General features: G+C 43.6%; 1 protein-coding gene across 1 annotated transcript in view; it reads right to left on the reverse strand.

Moving 5' to 3' along the window:
- The window catches only part of HEPACAM (hepatic and glial cell adhesion molecule), a 1802890-nt gene that overhangs the window by 615773 nt on the left and 1161969 nt on the right, over positions 1-25148 (reverse strand). The window contains exon 3 of the mRNA XM_078683394.1: positions 24555-24836. Coding sequence (XP_078539520.1) covers positions 24555-24836 — 282 coding nt within the window. The remainder of the gene's footprint in view (positions 1-24554; positions 24837-25148) is intronic.

The following is a 25148-nucleotide window of genomic DNA, read 5'->3' on the forward strand; positions in this document are numbered from 1 at the left end:
TATTGCAGGGTGTCCGACAAAGTAAACAATGCAATACTCTGAGTATTGCATTGTTTACTTTGTCGGACACCCTCATTATTGGTGTTCCTGTCATAATTTTATACTGTACCATGTGTTTGTAATGTATTGTATGTATGTAATTTTATTATTGTGTCACTTAGGTTGAATTATTTCCGATTCACCGTAGGTGTCTCGTTTTTTATTAATTACAATTTTAATTTTATTAAAACTTGATAATTTTAGATCAGCCTTTTCAGTTATTCTAGTGTCCTTGCCTTGGGTCCTTCACTTGTTTGTTTTATTTGAAAGCTTTGACTGCCTAGGAATTTTTGCACACAGGTTGTTTCCCTGCCCTAGGAGTCTATTATAGCATTACCCAGGGGGTCCTTGTTATTTACATTTTTATTCCTTCTAGCATCATAAGTTGGCAGCTGTTTCCATTTCCCCCCACCTTTTTATTAATAGCCATTTTGTATTTTGCACAATGTTGGCCTAATTGGTCAGTATATCGATTACCTGCTGTCACTGTGTCATTGCCAGATTTGTGAGCAGCACACTTGACCACAGCCAATTCTTTTGGTAACTGGATTGATTCCAGTAGATCCTGTATGTATTTTCCATTTCTGATAGGGGTGCCTGAAGAAGTCAGGAACTCCCTTTGCAACCATAATTGACCAAAGTCATGCACAACCCCATAACCATACTGGCTATCAGTGTATATGGTTATTCTTGAGTTCTTCCCAAATTTTCAAGCTCTTGTCAAAGCAACCAATTCAGCTATTTGTGCAGACTTGACCCCATGTAAATAGGATGCTTCTACTGGACCTCCCACTGTGCATCCTGAATAAGCAGTGCTTAGGCCTCCTTCCTCTTGTCTCAGACACGAGCCATCTACAAATAACTTATAATCTTCGTCAGTTAAGGGTACTTCCTTTATGTCCGGGCGTGGTTTTGTACTAAACTCAGTCAAATCAATACAGTCATGCTCCACTTCTTCTCTCACTTCTGCTGAGAATGAATTTGGCAGTAAGGTAGCTGGATTCAGAATATTACATCTAGCAATGGTTACATTTCCTGCACCTACAAGGATTCTCTCATACTTAGTCAGCCCACTTGGTGTGAGATACTGAGTTTTAGTTTGTGTCAGCAAAATTGCAACAGAGTGTGGAACATACCCAGTTACAGGATGTCCCATAACAATGGACTCACTCTGTTCAAGACTCATGCATGTTGCAGTTACGGCTTTCAAACATCCAGGTAATCCAGCTGCTACTGGGTCCAATGTGGAAAAAAATATGCCACTGGACGTCGGGTCAAGCCATGAATTTGGGAAACCTCACACAACAGGTTGGTTTTACGGCCATGAATTTGGGTCAGGACTGAAAGTGCAAAATTATCTCGTGTATCACAGAAAAATGCAAAATCTTTTGAATAGTCAGGCATTCCTAATGCAGGAGCTGTACACAGACTTTCTCGCAATTTTACAAAAGCATTCATGCTTTCGTCATCCCATTCCACAGGATCCTTTGCTCCTTTCTTTGTCATTTTTATCAATGGTCTTGCTAGGACTACAAATCCCACAATCCATTGCCTACAGTATCCTACAACTCCAAGAAACATTCTGATTTCTTTCTGAGTATTGGGCAATTCCATGTTTCGAATTATTCTAATTCTTTCTGTAGTAACTTTCCTGATACCTCTCTCTATCTGGTGCCCCAGATATTTCACAGATGAGGTACAAAATTGCAGTTTGTCTGGCGATACTTTATGTCCACCTTCGCCTAAATGGTTCAGTAAGGCAATTGTGTCAACAACACAGTATTTCCTGCTTTTAGACGCAACCAAAAGGTCGTCTATGTATTGCACGAGGACTGATTTCCCGGGCAATATCAGAGTTTCAATTCATTTTTTCAGAATCTGATTAAAAATCGAAGGGCTTTCCGTGTACCCCTGAGGAACACGATTCCAGACGTATACATGACTGTCAAATTCAAATGAGAAAAGAAATTTGCTGTCTGGATGCAATGGAATTGAAAAGTATGCATGACATAGGTCGATGACGGTAAACCATCCAGCATTCCATGGTATTTGGTATAGAATCACTGCAGGGTTTGGCACGACAGGACAGCAAGGAACCACGATTTTATTAACCTTGCGCAGGTCCTGTATGACCCTGTACATACCACTAGGTTTCTTTATGCCAATTATCGGTGAATTACAAGGACTGCTCAAAACTTTTTGTAAAATGCCTGCTTCTAGCAATCTTTTGATTTATATGGTAACCCCTGCTTTTACCTCTTCACTCATTTTATACTGTTTAGTATTTAGGTGGACTGTATCTTCTTTTATTGCTATTTTAATTGGGTCGACATTTGCCATTAGTCCTACATCTTTTCCAGTAAAATCTCATACCTCTGGTTTCACTGTCTGTTGGAGTTCTTCAAGTAAGTCTTGTATTGTCAGTCTTTTAATTTCTGAGTCAGGTCTTGCTAACATCAATTTGTAAATCCCATCTTCATCTGGGGTTTGAATTTCGACGCCATTTGGAGTGCAAAAGATAGTGCAGTTCATTTTGCACAACAAATCTCATCCTAACAGATTCACAGGACTTGAGTCATAGACAACAAATCTGTGCATTTCTTTAAAATTTCCAATTTTAATCTCCATAGGTTCTGCAACTGGGGTACTAATTAGCTGATTAGAAACGCCCACTACTTGGATCGCTTCTCCCGAGAGAGGTAGGTTTGGAACGTCTGCTGTTCTCACAGTAGAACGGGTAGCACCAGTGTCCAACAGAAAGGTGACGTCATTTCCTTCAACCTTTCCTTCAATGTATGGCCCTGACTGGTCCACCGGCAAGGAGGCGCCAAGTACGCACTCCTCGTCCTCCCGCCTCAGGCATCGTCAGTAGGTGTCGTCACAGAGAAATGTGTCATTTAACAAAAATTGTGCAGTTGCTGCATTTCTATCCTCCCTTCCTTCCCAAACTTCGGTGTCTTCACCCTGTTGTGCTTTGCTCCTATAATTTCCCCCACCTCCAGGGCCTTTGTTCTGATTATTAGTCATTTTGCTCAACTGCTGTTCCTGGTGCTCTGCTAATTTTACCTGTGCCCACATGACCTTTTCTTTCAGTTCTTTTCGTTTGTCTTCTAGATCATCTTCGCAATATTTAGCATACTTCAGGACTTCATCAATTGGCTTAGCCTGCCAGCAAATTTTATTGTATTTGATCCACTGTGAAATCTCAGGCCTCAACCCTAACACGAATCGATAAATGAAATGGGTCATGTCCTTCATCTCTATGTTATCTAGGCCACTGTATGTCTTGAACACCTGTAACAGTAGCTCATAGTATGAATGCACAGTTTCATCTCGATTCTGGGTAGTTCTATCTATTCGGGTCCAATCAGTTTCTTTTGCAGGCAACTTTCCTTTCAAATACAACATTACCTGATTGTATTTCCTTATGACATCCAAGGAAGGAGCCCCTGTCTTTCGGTCTCTCGGGAATTCTTCACTAGGCCAATCAACACTAATTTTACATTCTGTCCACAAATCTACTGGAACTACAATGTCAAAGAAACCATCTAGATCTTTCAGGATACATTTTTGAACTTTCACAAATCTCTCGACCTGTCTGTACCATTCTACAGGTTTCTCTTGCAATTTTGGGAAGTCATTTGTAAAGGACACAATATCCTGTCGGGACCACGGAACATGTACATATCCTCCACCTGGCAATTCTCTCATAGGATATCATTTTTCCACCTTTTCTGCTTTTTTTTAAAACATATTCAGATGACATTTGCTTTAATCTACTATTTTCTTTTTTCTTGGCCCACCTGGCTTTCCATTTTTCTAAATCTCCCCATTTTTGCAACAGGTTCAGTAATTCTCTTATCTGCACCTTTTTCCCTGACACATTCATGTTTTCTAAATCTTTGTCTGAGAATTCTGCTCTGTAGGGTTTTTGCAACACCTTGGATCTGCTAATGTCTATTCCCATACTAGCTGCAGTGTCCATTAGTTTCTCATGGAACACTCGGGTATTTCGGGTGATACTTTTGCAGATGTATAGCAATTCCCCTTCACTAAGGGTGGTCAGTCTGTCCAAACCCACATTCCCAGCCATCAGTTCCTCCAGTTCTATTCTCAGTTTGTATATATCTAATGGTTTTGGCTGACGATTTGGTTTCTCTAATTCTCGGATCCATCTGTCTTTTTCTTCAGGAGTCACTACTGTAGCACTTCGAGTACCTGAAGCTGACTGAATCTTAACTTCTCTCGCAGTAAAAGGAGTGTTCTTTCTCTGTGAACTCCCTTCGGGTTCCCTTATCGGTAAATCCATTAAGGAAATCACAGATTTGCATTCACTTGCCTGATCATCTATTATCAAGGGCTCTTTTCTCGGCTGTACTGCAGATGGTCCAATAGTTAATGGAATTGTCAGTGCTTCTGGACTTGTATTTAGTTGGGAGATTTTCTGAATGAGTTCTGTTCTTTGTCTGACTAAAGCCTCTCGTTCTCTATCCTGAAGTACCTTGTCCATGGAGGTTTCGTGCACTATCTGAAGAACAAATGGATGGTTATAACTCGGGGCAGTTGGATTTGTCATACTTGGTCCCTCACCTAATTAGGTTTCTGGAATGGGTTTCTTGTACTTAGGGATCTGGGCTCATCATTATAAGGTGGTGGATTCCTCATTAACAAATCCTCCAGATAATCATCGTCTGAATCACCACTGGTCCTTAAATGTTTTGTTTTCTCTGTCTATTTCCCTCCCATGGGCTCTTCTTATAGGGCCTCATATTGCGTTAGTCTGGGTCGGGGATGTAAATCATTCATTCGGGTCCTCAAATTAAACAGAATCCTGCCATTAAATGTACCTTCTAAGGGAAATGCTAAAATTCCGTCATCTTTAGTATATTCCACCCAATTTTCTAACCATACACAAGCATGGTAGCCTCTGTCAAATAACATAAATGATGCAGGAGTATTAGGTGGTGGAATAATAACTCCTTCTCTAGTTTTGATGGGTTTGTCTTTCTTGAAATAATTCTTTAATTTGTCGACAAATGTCATTTTTCTCTTGCTTCCGTACATAATGTTATATCTAGCTGTTCTCCACTGATCCCTCACAAAACCTTGATATCTTGGATCAGGTCGTGTCTCGGGATGAGTCGGGTACCACATATACCTTTTCGCAAATTACTTTGTTTACAAAATCACTTCCAATACAAATGCGTCTTTTATTTTTCTGCAACCAACCAAATGCGCGGTTTCAAAACAACTTCAACCAATGGGTGCGCGGTGTTTCTCATAACACGAGTTTCCACACTCCTGTGCTCACCCCTCCTTTACAATGCTATCTCAGCTACACGCCCGCTGTCTTGACCAATACCAGCGCGGCACAGAGTGACGTCAGCGCAGCTCCGCAACTGACTCTCTCTCCTTCACAAGGTAACGGAAAATTCAATTCTTTATTTAAAGTGCAAGTGCTCTGTTTAATTTACAACGCAAAACATTCGCCACTGTACTCGAGTGTCTAGAAAGAAAAGATTTGATTCACTGCAAGTAAATCTCTTCCGTTCACTTTTCAAAGACTACGGATAAATCCCTTCTTCCTATCCTTCACACAAGCATTAGAGAACCTTCTACTCCTTCGACTCATCCACTCTGGGATATATACTAAGCCAAAAGTTTCACCAGTGAACCCTGTTGCTATCAATCAAGCTCAGACGAACCTGCTACTCCTTCCGTGTGACCCTTACTAGGTGATATCACAATAGAAGTTTTGCTTGCAAACTTTTTGCTATCATTTATTCATACATTCATACAGAAGACCTTAATTAGTGCTTCCAGTTCTGCCCAACCTGCACTAACTTTCCTCGAAGTAAGTGACCTCTGCGCGACGTGGCGTCTATTCTACCACTCGCTATTCTGCCCCCGGGGATTCCAGACAAACATATAACAATCACAGACCCGACTATGATCACCCATCATAGCATGAAAACACACCCCTTAGCTTAATACCGGCCTAGCACATTTGTCAAGCTAAGCTCCCACACTTAGTCACCACCATTAGCTTGACATTGGATTAGCGCCCCTTACACTGATCAAGCAATTCTTATGTAGGTTGGTAATACAACTAGTAAACATGTAGAATGATGATTTACTCACAACTACCGTTTGCATGGGTGGTACACAACCGTACCCTGGCTGATCTTTTATCACCTGGGACCAAGGTACAGTTACAATCAGTGCCACTACCACCATCTGACCCTTCGTAAACACATAATTGGAATTGGGCAATCATTGCGCCGTCGTTCACTGAACCCCTGTGTTTTCCACCAACAACTTTTCATAATGTTTTTTTCAGGCAGGCGAGGTTACTGTTGGCGTCTGCATACCCACTGTGCACCGATATTCCTTGTTGCATTACAAATATTCAAGAAAGTTTTTTCACGACCGGCAACATAGCAGGCAAATTTTGCGTTTTACCCCTACAACACACCGTAGTATCCTTGAGAACATCGCCACCACCAATATGGCCGCTCAATTACCGCTCTAGCCTTTCCAGCCATGGTCGTGCTCAAATATGCAGACCCGGAAGATACAGGCACGAGGCCCAGAGCGAGGGTAGGATCACAACTAATTGCTGTCTGCTGATCCCTGAGTATACTACACCACAACAAACTTGGAATCTCGGGTAAACCTTGTCACTAGCCCCTTTACAAACTGGTATGCATTTTTTCCTTTTTTCAGCTAAGGAGCAACAACGTGCTCTGTTACCTCCCCCGTCAGGCTGTAGACCTCTATACTAAGGGTGAGTAGTCCTACCGAGCAAATTCTTTCTTAGGTACTATCAGCAGCGAGACAACCACCTCTGCCGCTCCCTTTTCCAACCACTTGAGTATAAAATTGTACATTGTATGAGGAATGCTTGTTTTTGATCAGTCCGTATACTTATATGTTGTCACTTCTATTCACGCCCAGCATTCATCCGGCATAGCAGAATGTAAAAATTAGTTGTCGCCTCCCCAGATCTTGCTAAAGTGCTTGTAGAACTATTGTGAATCAGTTTCTCCAATTTTCGTGCAATTATTTGTGGTCACTTTTAGCTGTCACGTTGAGTCATTGTGATATTCTCTTCCTTTCTCACCCACGCAACATATTTTCATGCACATATGCACCACGTGCACTCACTTGTTGAACTAGGGGTACGTCCCCAGCGACATAAGATCTATATTGCTGCTACTAGATTCCACACCTCATAGGTAACTCACCCGCACGTACCATCTGTGGGCTGATGCACCAACTTTAGGTTACCTACCGTACATTGGCTAAAGAGAGTTCCTCCTTACCCCACTGGAACCTGACCTAACCAAGTACACTCTGGTGGGCACCCTTAACCCTGGATAACATCACACTTCGCTCAGAATAAGTTAGTTAGCACGGGCCACAAGTATGGCCATTACCACCACTTTATTGCCTGCACGCTAGATACATCTACAACTAGTGCACGCCCAAACACAGCACCACTCAGCTATGTGCTAGGTCTCAGTGATAACAGAGACACACCTACTGTATTATTCAGGTTTTTAATTGCCATTGTGTTGTCTGTTTCCTCTCTCTTTTTTTCCCCCCTACAGGTCTTTTGCTACCGCCCAGTATAGGTCTACTAGGGCGTTACTCTATTTTGTCTGGTTACCACTCCACCACTAAGGAGCCAGACTTCTAGTAGTGCACCACGCTATTTACTTAGTTCCTGATGAAGTGCCACATGACTCAATAGAGGCACGAAACATGTCGGACCATTTCACAGTGATAGCCCTCTAGGAACATTGCATTCACATAGGGCATCCACACACTTTTAACCAAGCGGGAACCACCTTTAACCTTAAAATATTTTTTGATTCGGACTGCTCCAGACTTCTTTTTACCTTCACCTTCCTTACACTACCCTTGCTCTCTCACCCGCTCGCACCCCTCTCCCCAAAGAGCCCCGTTTATGGTGAGCCTGTCGGGCATTGCAGCACCAGCCGACGAGGAGCAAAACCCAATGATGAAGCATGACATCCTTTGGGGTGTGTGAGCGCATCATGAAGAAAGGCTTGTGTTCCCCTCCAAATCATTTCTCAGGTGGACCAGGTGATCCTCCCAGGTGGAGCTAAAGACAGCAATATCATCTAGATAAGCTTCACTATAGGCTTCCAGACCTGTGAGAACTTTTTTCACCAGCCTTTGAAATGTGGCAGGTGCATTCTTCAAGCCAAAAGGCATCACCACAAATTGGTAATGCCCACTAGGGGTTGAAATGCTGTTTTTGGTTTTGCATCCTCAAATAATCTGATTTGCCAGTACTCGTCTGTCAGGTCAAATGTACATTAAGAACTTGTCTGAGGCTAGAGTGTCAATTAGTTAATCTGCACTTGTAATTGGATGAGCATCAGTCCAAGTGACTGCACTGAGTCCCCTGTAGTCAACACAGAACCTCATCACTGTCTTACCACCCTGGTTGTGAGGTTTTGGTACTAAGACTACTGGACTATCCCAAGGGCTATCTGAGGGCTCAATCACTCCCAGTTCCAACATTTTCTTTACTTCAGTCCTGATACAGTCTCTGACATGGTCAGGTTGCCTGTAAATCTTATTTTTAACAGGCAGACTGTCCCCTGTGTCCACCTCATGTGTACACCAGGTAGTCTGACTTGGAGTCAGTGCAAACATATGCCTTTACTGATTGAGGACTTTCCTACAATCAGTCTGTTGCTGTTCAGTGAGGCTCCCTGCTAAGGTTACTCCATCAACTGACCCATCATCAGGGTTTTGTGAGAGGAGATCAGGGAGTGGACCATTCTCTTCCTCCTGTCCCTCATCAGTAGCCATGAGCAAGCCCATGTCTGCCCTGTGCACATATCGCTTGAGCCTGTTCACATGGAGCACCCCGTGGGGGCTCCAGGGAGTTCCAAGGTCCATCAGGTAGGTAACCTCTCCCTTTTGTTCAAGAATGGTATAGGGCCCACTCCACTTGTCTTGGAGAGCTGCTGGGGCCACAGGCTCCAACACCCATACCTTCAGTCTTGGCTGGTATACAGTCAAAACAGCCTTTTGTTTATGCCGGGCCTTTTGCAATTCCTGGATAGCCTCAAGGTTTTTGGATGCTTTCTTCATGTACTCAGCCATCCGGGAGCAGAGACCAAGTTCATAGTCCACTATGTCCTGTTTAGGGGGTTTGAGAGGTAACTCCAATCCCTCCTTAACCAAACATAAGGGACCCCTAACTAGATGTTCAAACAGAAGTTCAAAAGGGATGTAACCAACCCCCATCTAAGAAACCTCTCTGTTGGCAAAGAGAAAGCAGGGCAAAAGGATGTCCCATCTGCGCCTAAGCTTTTCAGGGAGACCTTTTATCATGTCCTTCAGAGTTTTGTTTAATCGCTAAAGTAACCCATTGCATTGTGGGTGATAGGTTGTGGTGAATTTGTAAATCACTTCACACTGATTCCATATAGCAGTCAGGTAACCAGACATAAAGTTTGCATCTCTGTCTGATACTGCCTCCTCAGGGGAACCCACTCTGGAAAACACGCCCCAGGAGAGCTCTAGCCAAAGCAGGTGCAGGGGTAGTTCTAAGGGGAATTGCTTCTGGATACCTAGCGGCATGATCCACCACCACCAGTATGAATCTGTGCCCAGATGCAGTTGGAGGGTCCATGGGACCAACAATGTCAATCCAAACCCTCTCAAAGGGAACCCCCACCACAGGCAGTGGTATCAGGGGAGGGGGGGGGGCTTTGTAGTACCACCTGCCTTACCACTGGCTTGGCAAGTGATACAGGAGCGACAAAACTCCTTTGTGTCTTCTGACAAGTGAGGCCAGGGAAAATGAGGGACAAGTCTGTCCCAGGTCTTACTTTGGCCTAAGTGTCCTGCTAATGGGATGTCATGTGCCAGTGTTATTAGGAAGCCTCTAAACGTCAGACGTATAACCAACCTCCTAGTAGCACCAGGCTTGGGGTCTCTACCCTCTGAATACAGAAGTCCATCCTCCCAGTAGATTCTGTGTGATCATCTGGCATTCCCAGCGGCCTCAGTAGCAGCTTACTGTCTGAGAGGTTCAAGAGAGGGGCTGCTCAGCTGTTCCTGGCTCATATCTGCCCTGGAAGGGCCCCCTGTCCCCAAGAACTCAACCTGATCAGGTTCAAGTTCCTCTGACACAGTTCTTTCACAGGGACTGAGATCATCTCCCTCAAAAGACTGATCTTCACTCTGAGGCTGGTGGAAGACACTGCCTTACCCCTTCTGCTCCTTCTCTTGGAAGGCACCTGGTCCATCTTTTCAGGATCCAAGGCCTGTTCAGTGGAATACATTTTTGCCTGTGACCTAGTCATGGCAAACACATCTGCAGGATGCCCAGCATTTCTGCATATGACCTGAGTTCCTCTTCAGCCCAAGCTGAAGTTTCCAAATCATTGCACATAAACATTCCACAGGGAGATCTGAGCTAACCACATATTTATTGGGGCCAGTTACCCATCCCCAGGTGAAATTCATAACTGCCAAGGAATGGGCTGTCCTGACATTGCTTGCATTGGTCACTTGGTACATCTTACCAAGTATGATCTGTTCAGGGACTGCAAGATCTTTTGTCACCATTGTGACACTTGCACCTGTGTCCCTTTTTGCCATGGCCTCCTTACCATCGATCAAAGGCTGTTGTCTGTACTTGCCCAGATTACCTGGACTGGCAAATAAAGAAGCACCATCCATGCCTCCATCACAGACTAACACAGCCTGAGTTGGAATCCTGACTAGGCCAGAATCCATCTCAGATCCCAGGGTTAACTCTACTATACTCTTTTTCTGTACACCACCACTTGGAACTGAACTAGGGGGAACAGTTGCCTTAGGGGCAGTTGTGGCTGGAGTAGATTCCTTGGCCCTTGGACAAATGGCATCTTTTGTCCAATGTGTCTTCTCTCTACAGATATGACACCAAGGTTTCTTTTTGCCTTTTTCTTTGGTAGACTCTTACCCCGCCCCAAATGCAGGTTTTTGGGGCCCGTGTGAAGACTTCTGGGCTTTACCCTTCTCCCCACTCTTATCTGAGACTTTAGCATCTTGCTTCTTTTGGTCACCACCTTGATTCTGAGTTTTCTGCTTCAGCCGGCTCTGACCCATTTGTCTGCCTTCTTTCCCAATTCTTGGGGAGAGGTCAGATCAGAATCAACCAAGTACAGATGCAACAACTAATTTTGGCAATTATTAAGGATCTGCTCCCTCATAATTACATTGTAAAATCCTTTAAAATCACACACCTTACTGCCAAGTAACCGGCCTTCCAGAGCCTTAGTAGCACAATTTACAAAGTCAACTCAGTCTGAGTCTGTGCCTTCTGGGTGTCTCTGAACTGAATCCTGTACTGTTCAGTGGTTAAGCCAAACCCATCTCTGAGAGCACTTTTAGGACTGAGTAATTGTCAGCATCCTCTTCTCTAACAGTGAGGATCTTATCTCTACCTTTGTCAGCAAAGGAGAGCCACAAGGTAGCTGCCCACAGCTCTTGAGAGACCCTCTATACTTTACAGGCCCTTTCTAGTGCAGTTATCCATTTGTGGATGTCATCCTCACTCTGATAGGGAGGGACTATCTTCTTCAGGTTCTCATGATCATGAGAATACTCTCTAGTTCTAGGGACACTGTTCTTGCCACCATGGGACTCTAGTCCCAATCTTCTTGTTGCTCTTTATAGCTCTAGGGATGCCCTGTCTAGGGCCAATTGCTCTTTCTTGAGCCTGAGCTTGACTCTCCCAAGCTCCAGAAACTAGCACTGCTTATCATAAGAGGATTCCCTCTTGTTTGTTACAGAAGTCCCACAGAAGTACCTGAGAGATACGACTCCATAGAGGAAGATCTGGATCTTCTGCATAAACTCTGCACTTTTCCTGGTGAAGTAAAGAGAGGGCACTGGGGCCTTCTCCCCCACCTGAAGGAAGATCTTGATTGGCCAGGTTAGAATCATCTTGATTCTCCCGGTCAGGGTTTGACTCCAGGTCAAAGAAGGTTTCACTTCCTGGCCTTTCCTCATTCCCTGTTACACCCCCTCTACCAAACTCATCAGACCCTGGGGTCATTCGTAGGACATCTAGCAGCAATATCTCTATGAGGCATTGAGTGTTGGCACTCCTCCTTGTCCTCAGCTTCCTAGACACACACAGGCTTTCAATTCTAAAAATGGAATACCATTGTACCTAGTTGGCAAAGAGCCACTGGACTCTTCCTTAGAAGACATACTAGAGTAATGTGGCGTAGGCACCTACCTAACATAGTGGAGACTAAACTCTCTTGAGTTGGAGAAAGGGTGTGCTAGACCCTTAGCTTGCCCAACTCCAAGTTCAGTAGAATTTACTTATTCTAATCTAGATTGTATTATATGTGCCAAATACTTTAGTGGATTTAAGTTAATCATTCAATGAGATTTATCTGGTAAAACATTAGCAAGCTTGAATCCCAACTGGTGCACACCAATTTGAGAAGGTGGGTTGGTATATGCTGTCCACTAGTTAAAGTGGGCACCTTGTACCAGCCACACGACCCTTATGATGTATGAGGTCAAGGATAACCTTATTGAAAGCTATCCTAGTGGTAGCTATGGAGAGCAGCCTTCAGGCTTAATCTTGAAGGAATGTAAAGCAGCTTGTTATACAAGAATATCACCTCCTAAATGATTAAATGAAAGGAGAACCACACAGTGCTTATAAAAAAAAAATATATATTTATTAATATAACACCTTCTACTAGTCTCTACTCAAGACTAGGGCATAAAGCACACAGTACTAAATCAATAGAACATTCGTAATTAGAGAAATAAAGAGCGGGCTCCAGGGGGAGACCAAACCATATACAAAAAAATGGCATAACCACAACTACTTCAATAGACACAGTGCCTAAAAAAAAATGTGTGTGTGTGTATACTTGTAAAGCGCACTGCCACCCCATCTCGGGGCATCCTGGCGCTGTATACCGCTGTGGAACCCTTCCTGGCTTTCCCTGTGAGATGCCCCCTCCAGGGCACCCCCAAGGTGAAGCCAGGCATCCCAGCACTGTTCGGGCCTTTGTGGAGATTAAGCAAGCTATTGCCCAGAGTTGCAGAGTGGGACCCATGATTAGAGTAGGCACCGAGGCGAGAATTATCGAGTCCGCGGACATTGAGCCCAAGACCCTGCCGCGTCGGGAATTGAACCCTGGTCCCGGGTCTGACCTCTGCTTCAGGGTCTGCCGCTTCTAACCAGTGAGCCACATTTCTCCATGCCTAGAGCATGATGAATCACTGGGGCCCCAAGGAACCACCCAGTCCCACCCGTCCCACGGAGGACGGGTGCAGTGAGGAAACACAGACGCGTGCTCCGTACAATTCCATGGGAAAGTCATGGTTGGAAATTTACAAGCTAAGGACACTTCTAAGAGGACTTTGAGCAAACCCTTTGAAACTTAGGAAGTTCTAAGGCCAACCCACCAATGAGTACGGAAGTACCCGTGTTACCTATCCCAGAGGAACAGGGTGCATAGGGGCCAAGTGGTGTCGGAAACCTTCATTGTTTTCAATGGGAAGCTGCAACAAGGTCCTGTTGCCAGGATGGTGAAGAATGTCCGGTGGAATCCAAGCCTGGATTCAGGGTGAGAAGAACCTGAAAGCAGATGGGACATAGTCTGGGTCACTTCAGGTGACCAGGGGCTCGGTAGTCGGATGCCCACCATAGTCGGATGCTTCAGGGGAAAAGAAGGGTTGCTTGACTCTGTAGCTACGGGGACCAGGAGATGTTGAGGATGACCAGAGTCTGGAGGGAAGCTGTCCCATGAAAGATGTCGAGAGCTGAGGGGTCGATGTCCAGCTAGAACACCAACAAGCCTTGGCAATTGCAACCCACGCGTTAGGGGGAAACATATTACGGTCTGAACCAGCAAGGTCCAGGGGTCTCTCCAAGCAATGGAGAGTCAGAGCACATCTGGAGCAACCAGGTCAGCCCAAGAATTAGCAAGGTGACCCTCGCCAGGACCCACAGGCCAACGCACCATGATTCACAAGGAGACCTCAAGCAAGTTTGCAAAGCACCAGCCCACAGGACACTCGTAGATTGGAGGCCGGAAATCTTCAGTGAAAATACTGCTCGGGGTCAGGAATACTTGGAGTCCGAAGCACAGGCTCAGGAATTGTCACTAAGCATATGCAAATGCAAATGTACGCGGTTCTCAGGGGTTCGGGTTGCATGGTCCCCACCAAGGACACGTGACCCACATATGTACCTTCAGAAGGGTGGAATCATACCTCCCCCACAAGTTACTGCCAGGAAGGTGTGATTCCAAGGTGTTTGACACCAAACACAACATGTTTCTAAGCCGCTGTTTTAAAGTTAGCATTTACCGCAAGGTTATAATGCACTTAAACATATATGTCTGGCTGCATTACAGACAACCCCGGAGAATGTTCTCCGAAGACTGCAGACTTTGCTCATGCAGGTGCACCCTCTCACGTAAAACCCAGCACCCTCCCTTCTGGATTGTTAAGGCCTGCCCTAGGGATGGCTGATAGGTATTTAAGTGTAGTGATTTAAATAGAAATAGTGAACCTATATCTTAAGTAAGTGGTGCAATCACCAACTTACACAGTCTGCTGTGGCAGGATGGTCGTGTCAATTTGGATGGCCTCTCATGGGTGGTACAATACATGCTTCAGACCATGGGAGGCCTCTGGGGTACCTATGTCCTGGGTACATGGTGTACATGCATAGCAATTTACAGGAGAAAGCAGATAGACTGGGGTCCTGGATAGCAGGATCCCAGTCAGGCTAGGCCAATAACAGTGTGACATCAGCAAAAAGTGGAGGTAACCATAAGAATTAGATACCACTTTCCTACAAACTCCTCTACCCAAACACACTGATGTGCAAGCTGCAGGCACAGGAGGGGCTGGAGGTCTACCTGGTGCTGGCAGGGACCAGGAGAGGCTGATCCTGATGGTGGGGATAGCAAACACCAAAAAAGAATGTTTACCACACAGTGAAGCAGGCCCTCACAAGGTTGGCGCAGCACAAGAAGGCTGCTCCTTGAAGGACCACACCAAATGTTGACTTAATACACATGGTGCACCCGTGTGGTCCTGCACAGACATAGGTTGCTCTGTGAAGGTGGGCTTGGTACATACAATGATGGTCTGTGAGAGTGGGGACAGCACACAAAGATGCTGCAGTGTGAAGGGTACCTTGGCACAAGATGGAGACTCAGGACAAAAGATCTGTATGTCATGAAGGTGGGTGCAGCACAGAGGGAGTCTTTGTGTGAATGTGTGAAACCACTTAAGGATGCTTTGCTGTGAACCTGGCTGGTCTGTGCATGTGGCGCAGCACCGAGGATGCTGCTCTGTGAGAGCACGCATGAGCACACAGGAAGCTTGGCGTCTAAAGAAGGAGCAGCCCACGAGGAGGTTGCACTATGGCATTATGTAGGAGGATAGCACTGAAGGTGCTGCTCTCTGAAGTTATGTAAACTAACAAGGTATATAGTTGACATATTTATTGATTTCTTCAAAAATGAAGGCTCCAATGTTTTGATGTCAACCACTCCCTCTTCATGGAATGTTTCAACAGTTTATGTGGAAAACCTCTTTCCTTCAACTTACACATCAGTGTATGTGCATGCAATTCATAGTCTTCCAGTCCATAATCAACATTCCTTAAACAAACACTTGTTTATTTATTTTTAACTGATATGGCCTAGTCCAGGTCCTGAGGAGAACCCATGGAATAATTAGGGGCTTGAAAGGCATTCACCCATGCCCTTGGGAAAGAACAGTTGCATTGTTAGTGTCTGAGAGGGATCTAGAATTGTAGCTACTCTCTCTTTGAGAAGATAAAAAATTAGCGACCCTTGGGCAATACACACTGGCAGGACACACTATATCTAACATAAAGTGAACATTCTGTCTAGTGGTAATGTGTTAATGAAGGACAGGTCAAAGAAATATTTGATCTTGTATATGTATATGAAAATGTTAGTAGGCCATTATATGTTATTTGGCAATGCCAAGAACATATGGACCCCAGATTGGTGGCCTGGTGAATTAGGATCCTGCCCTGAACCCAAGGAAGCTGTACGTGATCTGGGCATTGTACTAGATAGTGCCCTCTCTATGAAAGCACGTGTTAACCTAGTATCTGGTACTTGTTACGGAATACTTCGGCAACTGCGAAAAATCTTCAAATGGCTCCCTCTAGAGACCAGAAAGCCTTTGGTTCAGGGGCTGATTATAATCCGGCTAGATTATGGAAATGCGATGTTCGCTTCCATCAATGAGGGTCTGCTAACTAAACTGCAAACCCTCCAGAACGCAGCCGCAAGACTAGTGCTGCGGTTTCCCCCTAGGTCCGCCTCCAAACTCAACCTTAAAAAGTTGCACTGGCTACCTGTGCGCCAGAGATACAAATTTAAGATTCTGAGTCTTACTCATAAACTTCTTTATGCCACTGGTCCTTCTTATTTAGCGAAGAAACTGGACTGGTGCAGACCATCCAGAGCGCTGCGTTCCAGCTTGAAATTTCTTTTATCCCAGCCTCGGATGAGGTCAGCAAGTAATGGATGTCGGTCCTTTTCTTATGTAGCCCCTCAACTCTGGAATAAGTTACCGATTCATCTTCTGTCCCTTTCCAATCACCAGGAATTCCGTAAGGGTCTGAAAACCTGGCTCTATCCCAAATAATGTCCCCTCTCTGACGCTCTACTCAACAGGGTTGCTGCTTTTCTTCTTGCCAAGCGCCTTGAGACCTTTTTTGGTGATAAGTGCGCTATACAAGAACTTTTGACATTTGACATGTATATCAATTATGCAATGTTTGTTTTATCTTGTGTTTTCAAAACTAAGTGTTGCCCTTGAGACATGCCCTAATGAAAAAAACATTTTTTTTAAAGAAAAAAAAGAAAACTGAAAATAACCACAAGACTTAATGAAATCAGAGCATTGGTACCTTTATTTTTAAATAAATCAATAAATATGGCAACTAGATACCTTGTTAGTTTACACAATAGAAGTGGTCCAATCTAGTTTGCGCAAGGACCCACGCCTCCCTTGTACTAATGAGCTATCTGAAGTTAGGCACAGTACCACAGCAGTCGTGCACCAGTCACTAGTGCATCAGTCCTGGGACGGTAACTTCACAGCTCGAGTGACCAATTGAGAGGCAATGCCCTTTGGAGAAAAATCATTCTAACTTGTATGGTATTGTAATTGCATTTATATAGCGGTTATTACTCCTGACGAGGCGTCAACGTGCGTTTTTAATGAGTAGCACATTACTCCAGAACCCATAAAGAATTAGTGGTGAACTAGTATAGTGAAATATTAAAGTAACATTAGTGGAGGATTGTTACGCTGTTATTTGGATTAAGAAGAATAGTAGAGGGATACAAGAGGGAAAAGGTTTGCGTTTATACAGCGCTTTGCTACTCCAAAACCCCAACAACAGGATTAGTGGGAAAATAGTACAGGGAAATATGAAATTTGAGAGGGAGACATGTTAGTCTGCTATTTGGATTGAAAATGAATATTGGCAGGATAGAACAGGGAAGGATCTAGAATTTTTTTCTTCTTTTTGTGGAGTTCATAGCAGTAGGAGGGGATTTAGGATGAGTAAAGTGGAGTTGGAGGGGGAAGAGTCAGAGAGGAAAAGTCCTGTCTGGTTTTAGTTTGTCTTCCCCCATCCCTTCCTTTTTTTGTCATGTACATGTGAATAGCCTTACTACAGCTTGTGATGTTCCGTAGCGCTATTGGAATCTGGGTGCCTCTATCTCTCTGGCAAGTAGTTGACCGAGCCAATGTGGTCTGCTGATATTGTACGTTTAAGGCCTGTTTAGAGATGAGTCACTGTGGGTGGTGGTCTGCAAGGTGAGGATAGGCTGGAGTCTGGACAGGGGTTGGCCAGATTCCTACGCGGGTCAGTGTGGCACATTATATGTACGGACGTGTGCACTGAAAGGCCACTACTGCATTTTATGAGGCAGAAATTTCCTCCAAGTACAGTTATTTTGTAGTACCGTGAAACTAAATACATGCAGTGCCAGCGGGTCTACTAGGCACTAAAACATGAGTTCAAAGTCTCTGACCTGATTGAATTACCCTCTCCCAATCATCTACTGCACGCTGTCTGTCAGTGTCACCCTACAACTTGAAATACCTTTGCAATCCTCTACTTAGCAATGGAACCAGCACAGAATTCTACCACCGACTGCTGCAGTGAGCTTTGTGCGCAAGAAGCCCCTTTCCATCACCCCTCCCCTTCGATGCTTTAAAACTGCTTCAAGAAAGCCATATGGTTCAGTGAGTTGTTCAATACTCTACACATTAAACTTGTGCTGCAAACATTCTAGATGAAACAACTGGCTGCAAGCACTTTCTTTTTTACTGACTGCTGATACCCACGGCAGCACATCACCTACTGAGGCATGGCTATGGTAACCCTTCAAAATCTTCTTTAATACATACCAGCACCACCCGCAGCAACAGCACGTCTTACTCTGGGACCGGTTCATAAGGCTGACCCCAGTTCATAGCAGTGGCCTCCATCTACCCCTATATGGTCCACTCCCAACACAGACCCTACCTGCAGCCATACAATGGGGGGGGGATGCGCAGAGCAAACAATAGGAAAAACCCCAGGGAGGTGGCGGTCCCTGAGTTTAATTGAACCCTAAGTGGGGGGCCCATGTGCCCCCTCCTTTATTTTGAGCACAGCAGCTTTTTTTTAAAAGACTCATAGGAGACTGTGCATTTTTTTTTATTTTGCTGCGAGTTTGCGGATGCACACAGGAATCCACAGAATAATTTTCAAAAAAAGCTTTTAAACCCCCTGGGCTCCCTGTGGAGGGTCAGAGTGATCCTACTCTTCCCCTTTTCTTTTTTTCTCGGTCCAGCTTCAAGCTGAGCCCCAAGATGGCTGCCACACTTTCTCATTAAAGTGTTGGCAGCCAATCTAATTTTAGTGGGATCACAAGTCCACTGCAAGGACTCAGGTCCCCAGATATCTATTTTTTTTTAAAGTTAAATATCTCATAAATTGCTTAACAGATGTACACCAAATCACAAAAAGAACATTTTCTGGACAACATCTAGCCTTCTGTCAAATTTGGTTTAATTCTGTTTGGCAATTTAGGCTGTGGTCGTATTTAAAAAAAATGAAAAATCCCCATAGACATACCATGGGGAAAATGCATTTTAGAACCCCCTTTTTCCTGGCCCCCGCTTGACAGATCACCACAAAACTTACAACACAGCAGCTACACCAATAAGGGAAAAATTTGTGAAGATTCTTGAAGTGGCGCCAAAGTATTTGGCAAAAAAAAGGCTTTTCCTTTTGATCATAACTATAACTACCTACTACGTACTACCAAGGCTGTGGTCGTATTTAAAAAAATGAAAAATCCCCATGGACATACCATGGGGAAAACGCATTTTAGAACCCCCTTTTTCCTGGCCCCCGCTTGACAGATTACCACAAAACTTACAACACAGCAGCTACACCGATAAGGGAAAAATTTGTGAAGATTCATGAAGTGGCGCCAAAGTATTTGGCAAAAAAAAGGCTTTTCCTTTTGATCATAAATATAACTACCTAGTGGTTCCTCCTGCAGCCCCTTACAATACACCTTTTGATGTGCTGGGTCCAGGGGATGGGATCCCTGGGGCTTAAATGGGCAAGGGTCATAGGGCTGTGTGCCCCCTCCAAATAAACATTGTGGCAGGCCCTGGGTCCCAGGATCCTTGTTTATGGTCTAGGGAAGACCTGGTTTGGCAGTTCGGGCTGAAATGTTCCCATGAGGCGCAGGGTCAAGACTGATTTGCATATAGCTTGGTCTGAACTGGGGTGGTGAGGTGATGGATTCAGCCCAGATGTTTGATTGGGGTGAGTGTCTGCCAAATGTCAGCACTCCGTACATCATTGCCTTGTGTTTGCTTTGTTTGCCCTAAGTTGGCAGGGTATGCCCAGACATGGGTCCCTTGCTCACTTTGCCACTCGATTACAGCTAGCCTGGCTGATGAGGGTTGTTACCCCAACACTGGTCCCAGGATACTTGTTTCCATCCTTCATCTCCTTGTGTTTGCTCTGTATCCTGATTTAATTTGAATTTGCTGCGACTACTCCCCATGTTCTATTTCATAGATTGTTAAGAGACAGTGATACAATCATTTTTGTGTGTTGTGGTTGCTTCCCCCAATCGGATCATTGTTTGCCTCTATCATATAAATTACAATGGCATTAGAGGTCTGACAGTAAGTAAAAAAAAGCCCGGGGCAAGATTAGACATCATTACTGCCAACAGAGAAACAACTCCCTTAGGTGATGAAAACAATCATTATGTGCAACACTGACCCTTTAGCATACAGTTTACGCATTGTATAGTTCACATTAACAATCAACCATGGATATTTAGGAAGCACTCTTTGAGCACAATGTTCAATCTTTATAAAACTATTTAGAGAAAGCCAAAATAGTAAATATCAATTCCAAAACAAATGCCCTACTATGAACTGTTTTTATCAGTATCAAAGACCTGACACCCACCAAACCAACATTAAGAAATGAAGTTGATATCAGTAGAGAACTGAGTACTGTAAACAGTGTCTACTCAATGGAGAGAGTTTATTCCTTGCCACCCTGTTTGCAAACAATGAAACTCTCATGAGGAATACACCACTGAGTATTCAAAATATTCTACTAAGAACAGGGTACATTCTATGCAAGTTGTCAAAAAAGACACTATTTGCTAAAAATAACCAAGATCTGAAGGTGCTAAAGATACTACCTGTAACCTTCATATTGTGGTGAAAATTTTAGTAAAGTTAGCCCATCTTCTGAAGTGAAACAAGCATACGTATAGAAGTTAGTTACTGGTGAGCACACTCTTCTATGTTAAATATAAGTTATCATGCTGAAATGATTGTCTCAAACAATTCAAGAATGCTTACAAAAGGTAATAATCACTACGTAGAAACTTTCCTCTTTTGGAAATGTTTGCAGAACCAGAAAGTTGATTGGAGCATAATGAATACAACTCAGCTGTCACTTGCACACAGCTTTACTCTTCAATACAAAAATTTATAATATGCTCAATACCTCTACACAGTTAGGGTGTATTATGAACACGTGCGTTTGTAAACACTCACACCTGTTAGCTAGACGCCGCTGTACAAAAGTATGTAGAAAAGTGATATGGTATTTTACTTGCCACTTTGTAAACTACAAAGCAAACTAGCAGACTCATTGAGGGATGTCACCATTGATGTAATTTGAAATGTCAACAGTCATGTCATAAATGATATCATAGCTCATGTTATGAGCGATATCATATGTGAGGTCATAAGCATTGCTTGCGAGGGCCCAAGCCATAGTTAGCACTGCTAACTATAGCTAGTGAATTTCTGTGTTTTTTTAAGTTCAAAATTCACCTAGCTATAACGTTGCTTTAACGTTTTTTTTTTAGTGAATATATATATATATATATATATATATATACCTACCATTTTGTTGTAAAGGCATGCATGGTAACGGCATATGTATGGCAAAAATATGCTTGCTAAAGGCATTGCATTGTGATTGATACATGGTAAAGACATTATGTTATAATGCTTGCATGGTAAAGTCTGTTTCCCCATCTAACTTCAGTTAAAACATGGACATCTTTCTCTCAAACCACCTCCTCCATCACATTAGTATGTGCCCAAGACAAAATAAGAGCACCTTTCTAGTCATTCACACACAACATGACTCTACTTCCCACATAGGCACACAATAAACACAACACTCATCCAGCCAAGCACTTCCCCATGGTATAGCATGCTATCTTTTCAGTAATCCATTTTGGCAATCCACAATGTGTTATGAGGCACTATATAAGTCCTGAAACACAATACAATATTATTTTCTGTGGAAAGATGCTCTGTAACAGCCCTGTAAAACTTTTTCTCCATCACACTGGTAGGTCCGGTGTCCAAAGACAAAATAAGAGCACCTCTCTAGTCATTCACCCACAACACAACTATACTTCCTACATAGGCACACAACAAACAAATCACTCATCCAGCCTATCAATTACCCATGGTGTAGTGTGCTTGGGCCTGGGCGGTAAATTCCGTTCCGCTCGCGGAATTGGCAGAATTTGGGCAATTTTGCGTTCCGCTGAGAACGCAGAATTGCCACAAATTCCGCGATCCACGGCCTTGTGGAATTTTTTGTTTGTTCGTGCTTTCAAAACGCGTGTTAGCGAGATATTTCCCCGAGGATGCAAACAGCGTTCATGAACAGAAAAAAGCATCGCTAACGGGCGAACAAGCAATTCCATGTGTTTGCGGAATTTCTGCGTGCTCGCTGGGATTTTTTTACTATTTTGCGGAGCTTTGCGTAGCGCGACTACGCAAATTCCGCCCACCCCTATTGCTGTCTTTACAGCATTCCATTTTGGCATCCTGTAATGGTTTATGAAACACTATATAAGTGACAAAACACAATACAATAGCATTTTCTGTGGAAAGTTCTTTGTAAAAGCCCTGTAAAAACAATTCCCAGTCCCGTCTAGTTCATCCAGCTGTATGTTACACAGCTAAGGCTTCAGGTTGTAGTAGAAAAACGCCATCATATTTGAGTGAGCTGGCTATCAGGAGCAGGCCAGAATATAGGAGCTGTAGTACTGCAAACCTGTATTACTACACTCTGAAATACCAAATGCACTAACACCATAGCTCTTTTAATCCAGTTTTTAAGTATCCATCAAATATATTTTGGGCAGGATGCTTGAAATGAGATTCTTATATAAGCCAGTAGCACAGAGAGGAGGAAGTCTTTTAAACCATTATACAAGAGCGATAGACAGACAAGCATACTTAAATGAGCCAAGTGTCTATTTGTGTGCATCCTTCTTTCTTTCACAGTCATATTAGAGAAATATTTGGGGGCTATATATATCCCAATTATACATTAGTGGATTGAACAGTGCCCAACTGAAATTTCTTTGGGATCGTGAGTCTGCGGCTGGCCATAGCATACTCAAAATAATTCTGGGCATGTGGCGGCATCCAAAGTAACATGCTGCTATTGGCATATTGCAATATTTCTCTGCACTAATGGCAAAATGCAGGCCCTGACATATCAGAAGCAGTTATTGACATAGATACCCTTTTGGAAAAAGGCTTGGAAACTGGACAAAATTATTGGCATGGAGTCATACGTGGCAAAATGCTGCCACTGGGATTTTACTGGAAATTCTTGGCATACACAAGGGCACCCAAGGTCAAATAAGACCCTGAAATGCTGGAAGAAATACTGGACATAACGGAACACCTATGGCAAAATATAGGTGCTGGCAGACTGGACATAATTCTTTAGAGAATTAAGACACAGTAGAAGCAAAGCATGATAATATCATGCCTTTTCAAATACTGGAGGTAATTATTTGACGTATGAGCCACCTATTGTATATGGGTAGAGTTATTGACAAACTTCTGGTACTGGAATATTGTATGCAATTTATAAGAGTATACCCATAACAAAATGCTGACATTGGCGCAATGGAGGTAATTCAAGGCAAATCTGGAAAAAATAGGGTATTCTCCTGGAAGTTTTTTCGCCCCTCCACTTTCAAAGATCACCCCAGATTCCATTGAAGGTGCAGAGAAGCAACAAAGACAGAAGCAGGGTACTAAAGGCTGGGAGTACATGACAGACCGGCCAACATGGAGCATCAACATGGCAGCTGAGGTTTGGATCATGCGACCTGTGTATGGCATGAGATCAATGGCATTGAGGTCCTCACCTAATGAAAACAGTCCTGCGAATGTGATCACAGACTCTGTTCCACCTTCCCTGAGAAGTCAAGAAGATCAAAAAGAGTTTTTCATCTCCCTAACTAATAGCAACATGCACATTGAAAGCACCAACTTTCCACCACCATGTGGTATAGTGATTGTGCGGCACTACAGTCATGCAAATCTAGCAAATATGTCCCAGTGCCTAGAAATCATTGCCAAGCACCGGCATAAATCAGTTTAAATTATGCACTTAGCAAAATGTATGGCTCATTGAAAATCAAGGCCAGAAGGTTTGCAGCAAAGGGATAAGAACCCATTTATGTGGCTACTTTGGTTGAGACATATCAAAGAGATTTGTGTGAAAGGCATTTTACCAGTTACTCTTGCTCAATACTATGAAATCGGGGTATAAGATTTTCTTACAAAGGGAAGAGTTGTGGTGTCGCGGCTAGGGCGACTGACTCCAGCTTCTGGGGATCACGGTTCGATCCCTGGCACCGGCGGCAGATTAGCCCAGCACCATGTGACTGGGAAATAGCTTGCTTAATATTCCCCACAGTGCCTAGAGACCCTTACGGGTGATTGTGCGCTTTACAAAAGTGGATTATTATTACAAATGATATAGTAACCACCAAAATTACCACCACATTTACAACAATACAAACTAAAATACAAAAAGGTATGTTAACTACATCTCCACTTACTGTACACGGTTAATCTTATTGGAGTACTTTGAGCAGTGCTAATTGGGTTTTCAACCAAGCAGCTGTAGATGTCATCATCAGACATAAAGATCCGAGTGATGGTTAGCACCTTCTGATCGTGTGACAGTAGCATCCTAGAGTCATTGATGAGGGGCTTGCCATCTTTCATCCAGGTGTAGGTAGGCTTTGTGCCATTCTCGTGTGTACAGTTCATGGTGAAGAACTCGCTGAGTTCGAGTACCGTAGACGCAGCAAGAACAACCTGAGGCTTGGAAACTGGAACTAGAGGAAGAATAGAAAACAGTTGTGTCTTGAATTTACTTTAGATGTTGTTGAACTAATCCATAAACAGCTATGACAATTGATTTTCGATCCTTCACCAAATTTGTACTTGCCATGCAGAACAAAGGAGTAATTAATTATCCAGAGACACAATAAACGAATAGATGCTGATTACATCTTATTAATCAGCAATCAATCAGCAATTGTAGATATTCTTAAGACTCCCCCCTCCTCTATGCAGTATTACAGGGGCGTTATGATGTCAGAATGTGCCTATTATGTGAAAATGACGCACCTGGTCGCTTGGCATGA

This window comes from Lissotriton helveticus, chromosome 3_1 (assembly GCF_964261635.1).
Source record: "Lissotriton helveticus chromosome 3_1, aLisHel1.1, whole genome shotgun sequence".
Classification (NCBI taxonomy): domain Eukaryota; kingdom Metazoa; phylum Chordata; class Amphibia; order Caudata; family Salamandridae; genus Lissotriton; species Lissotriton helveticus.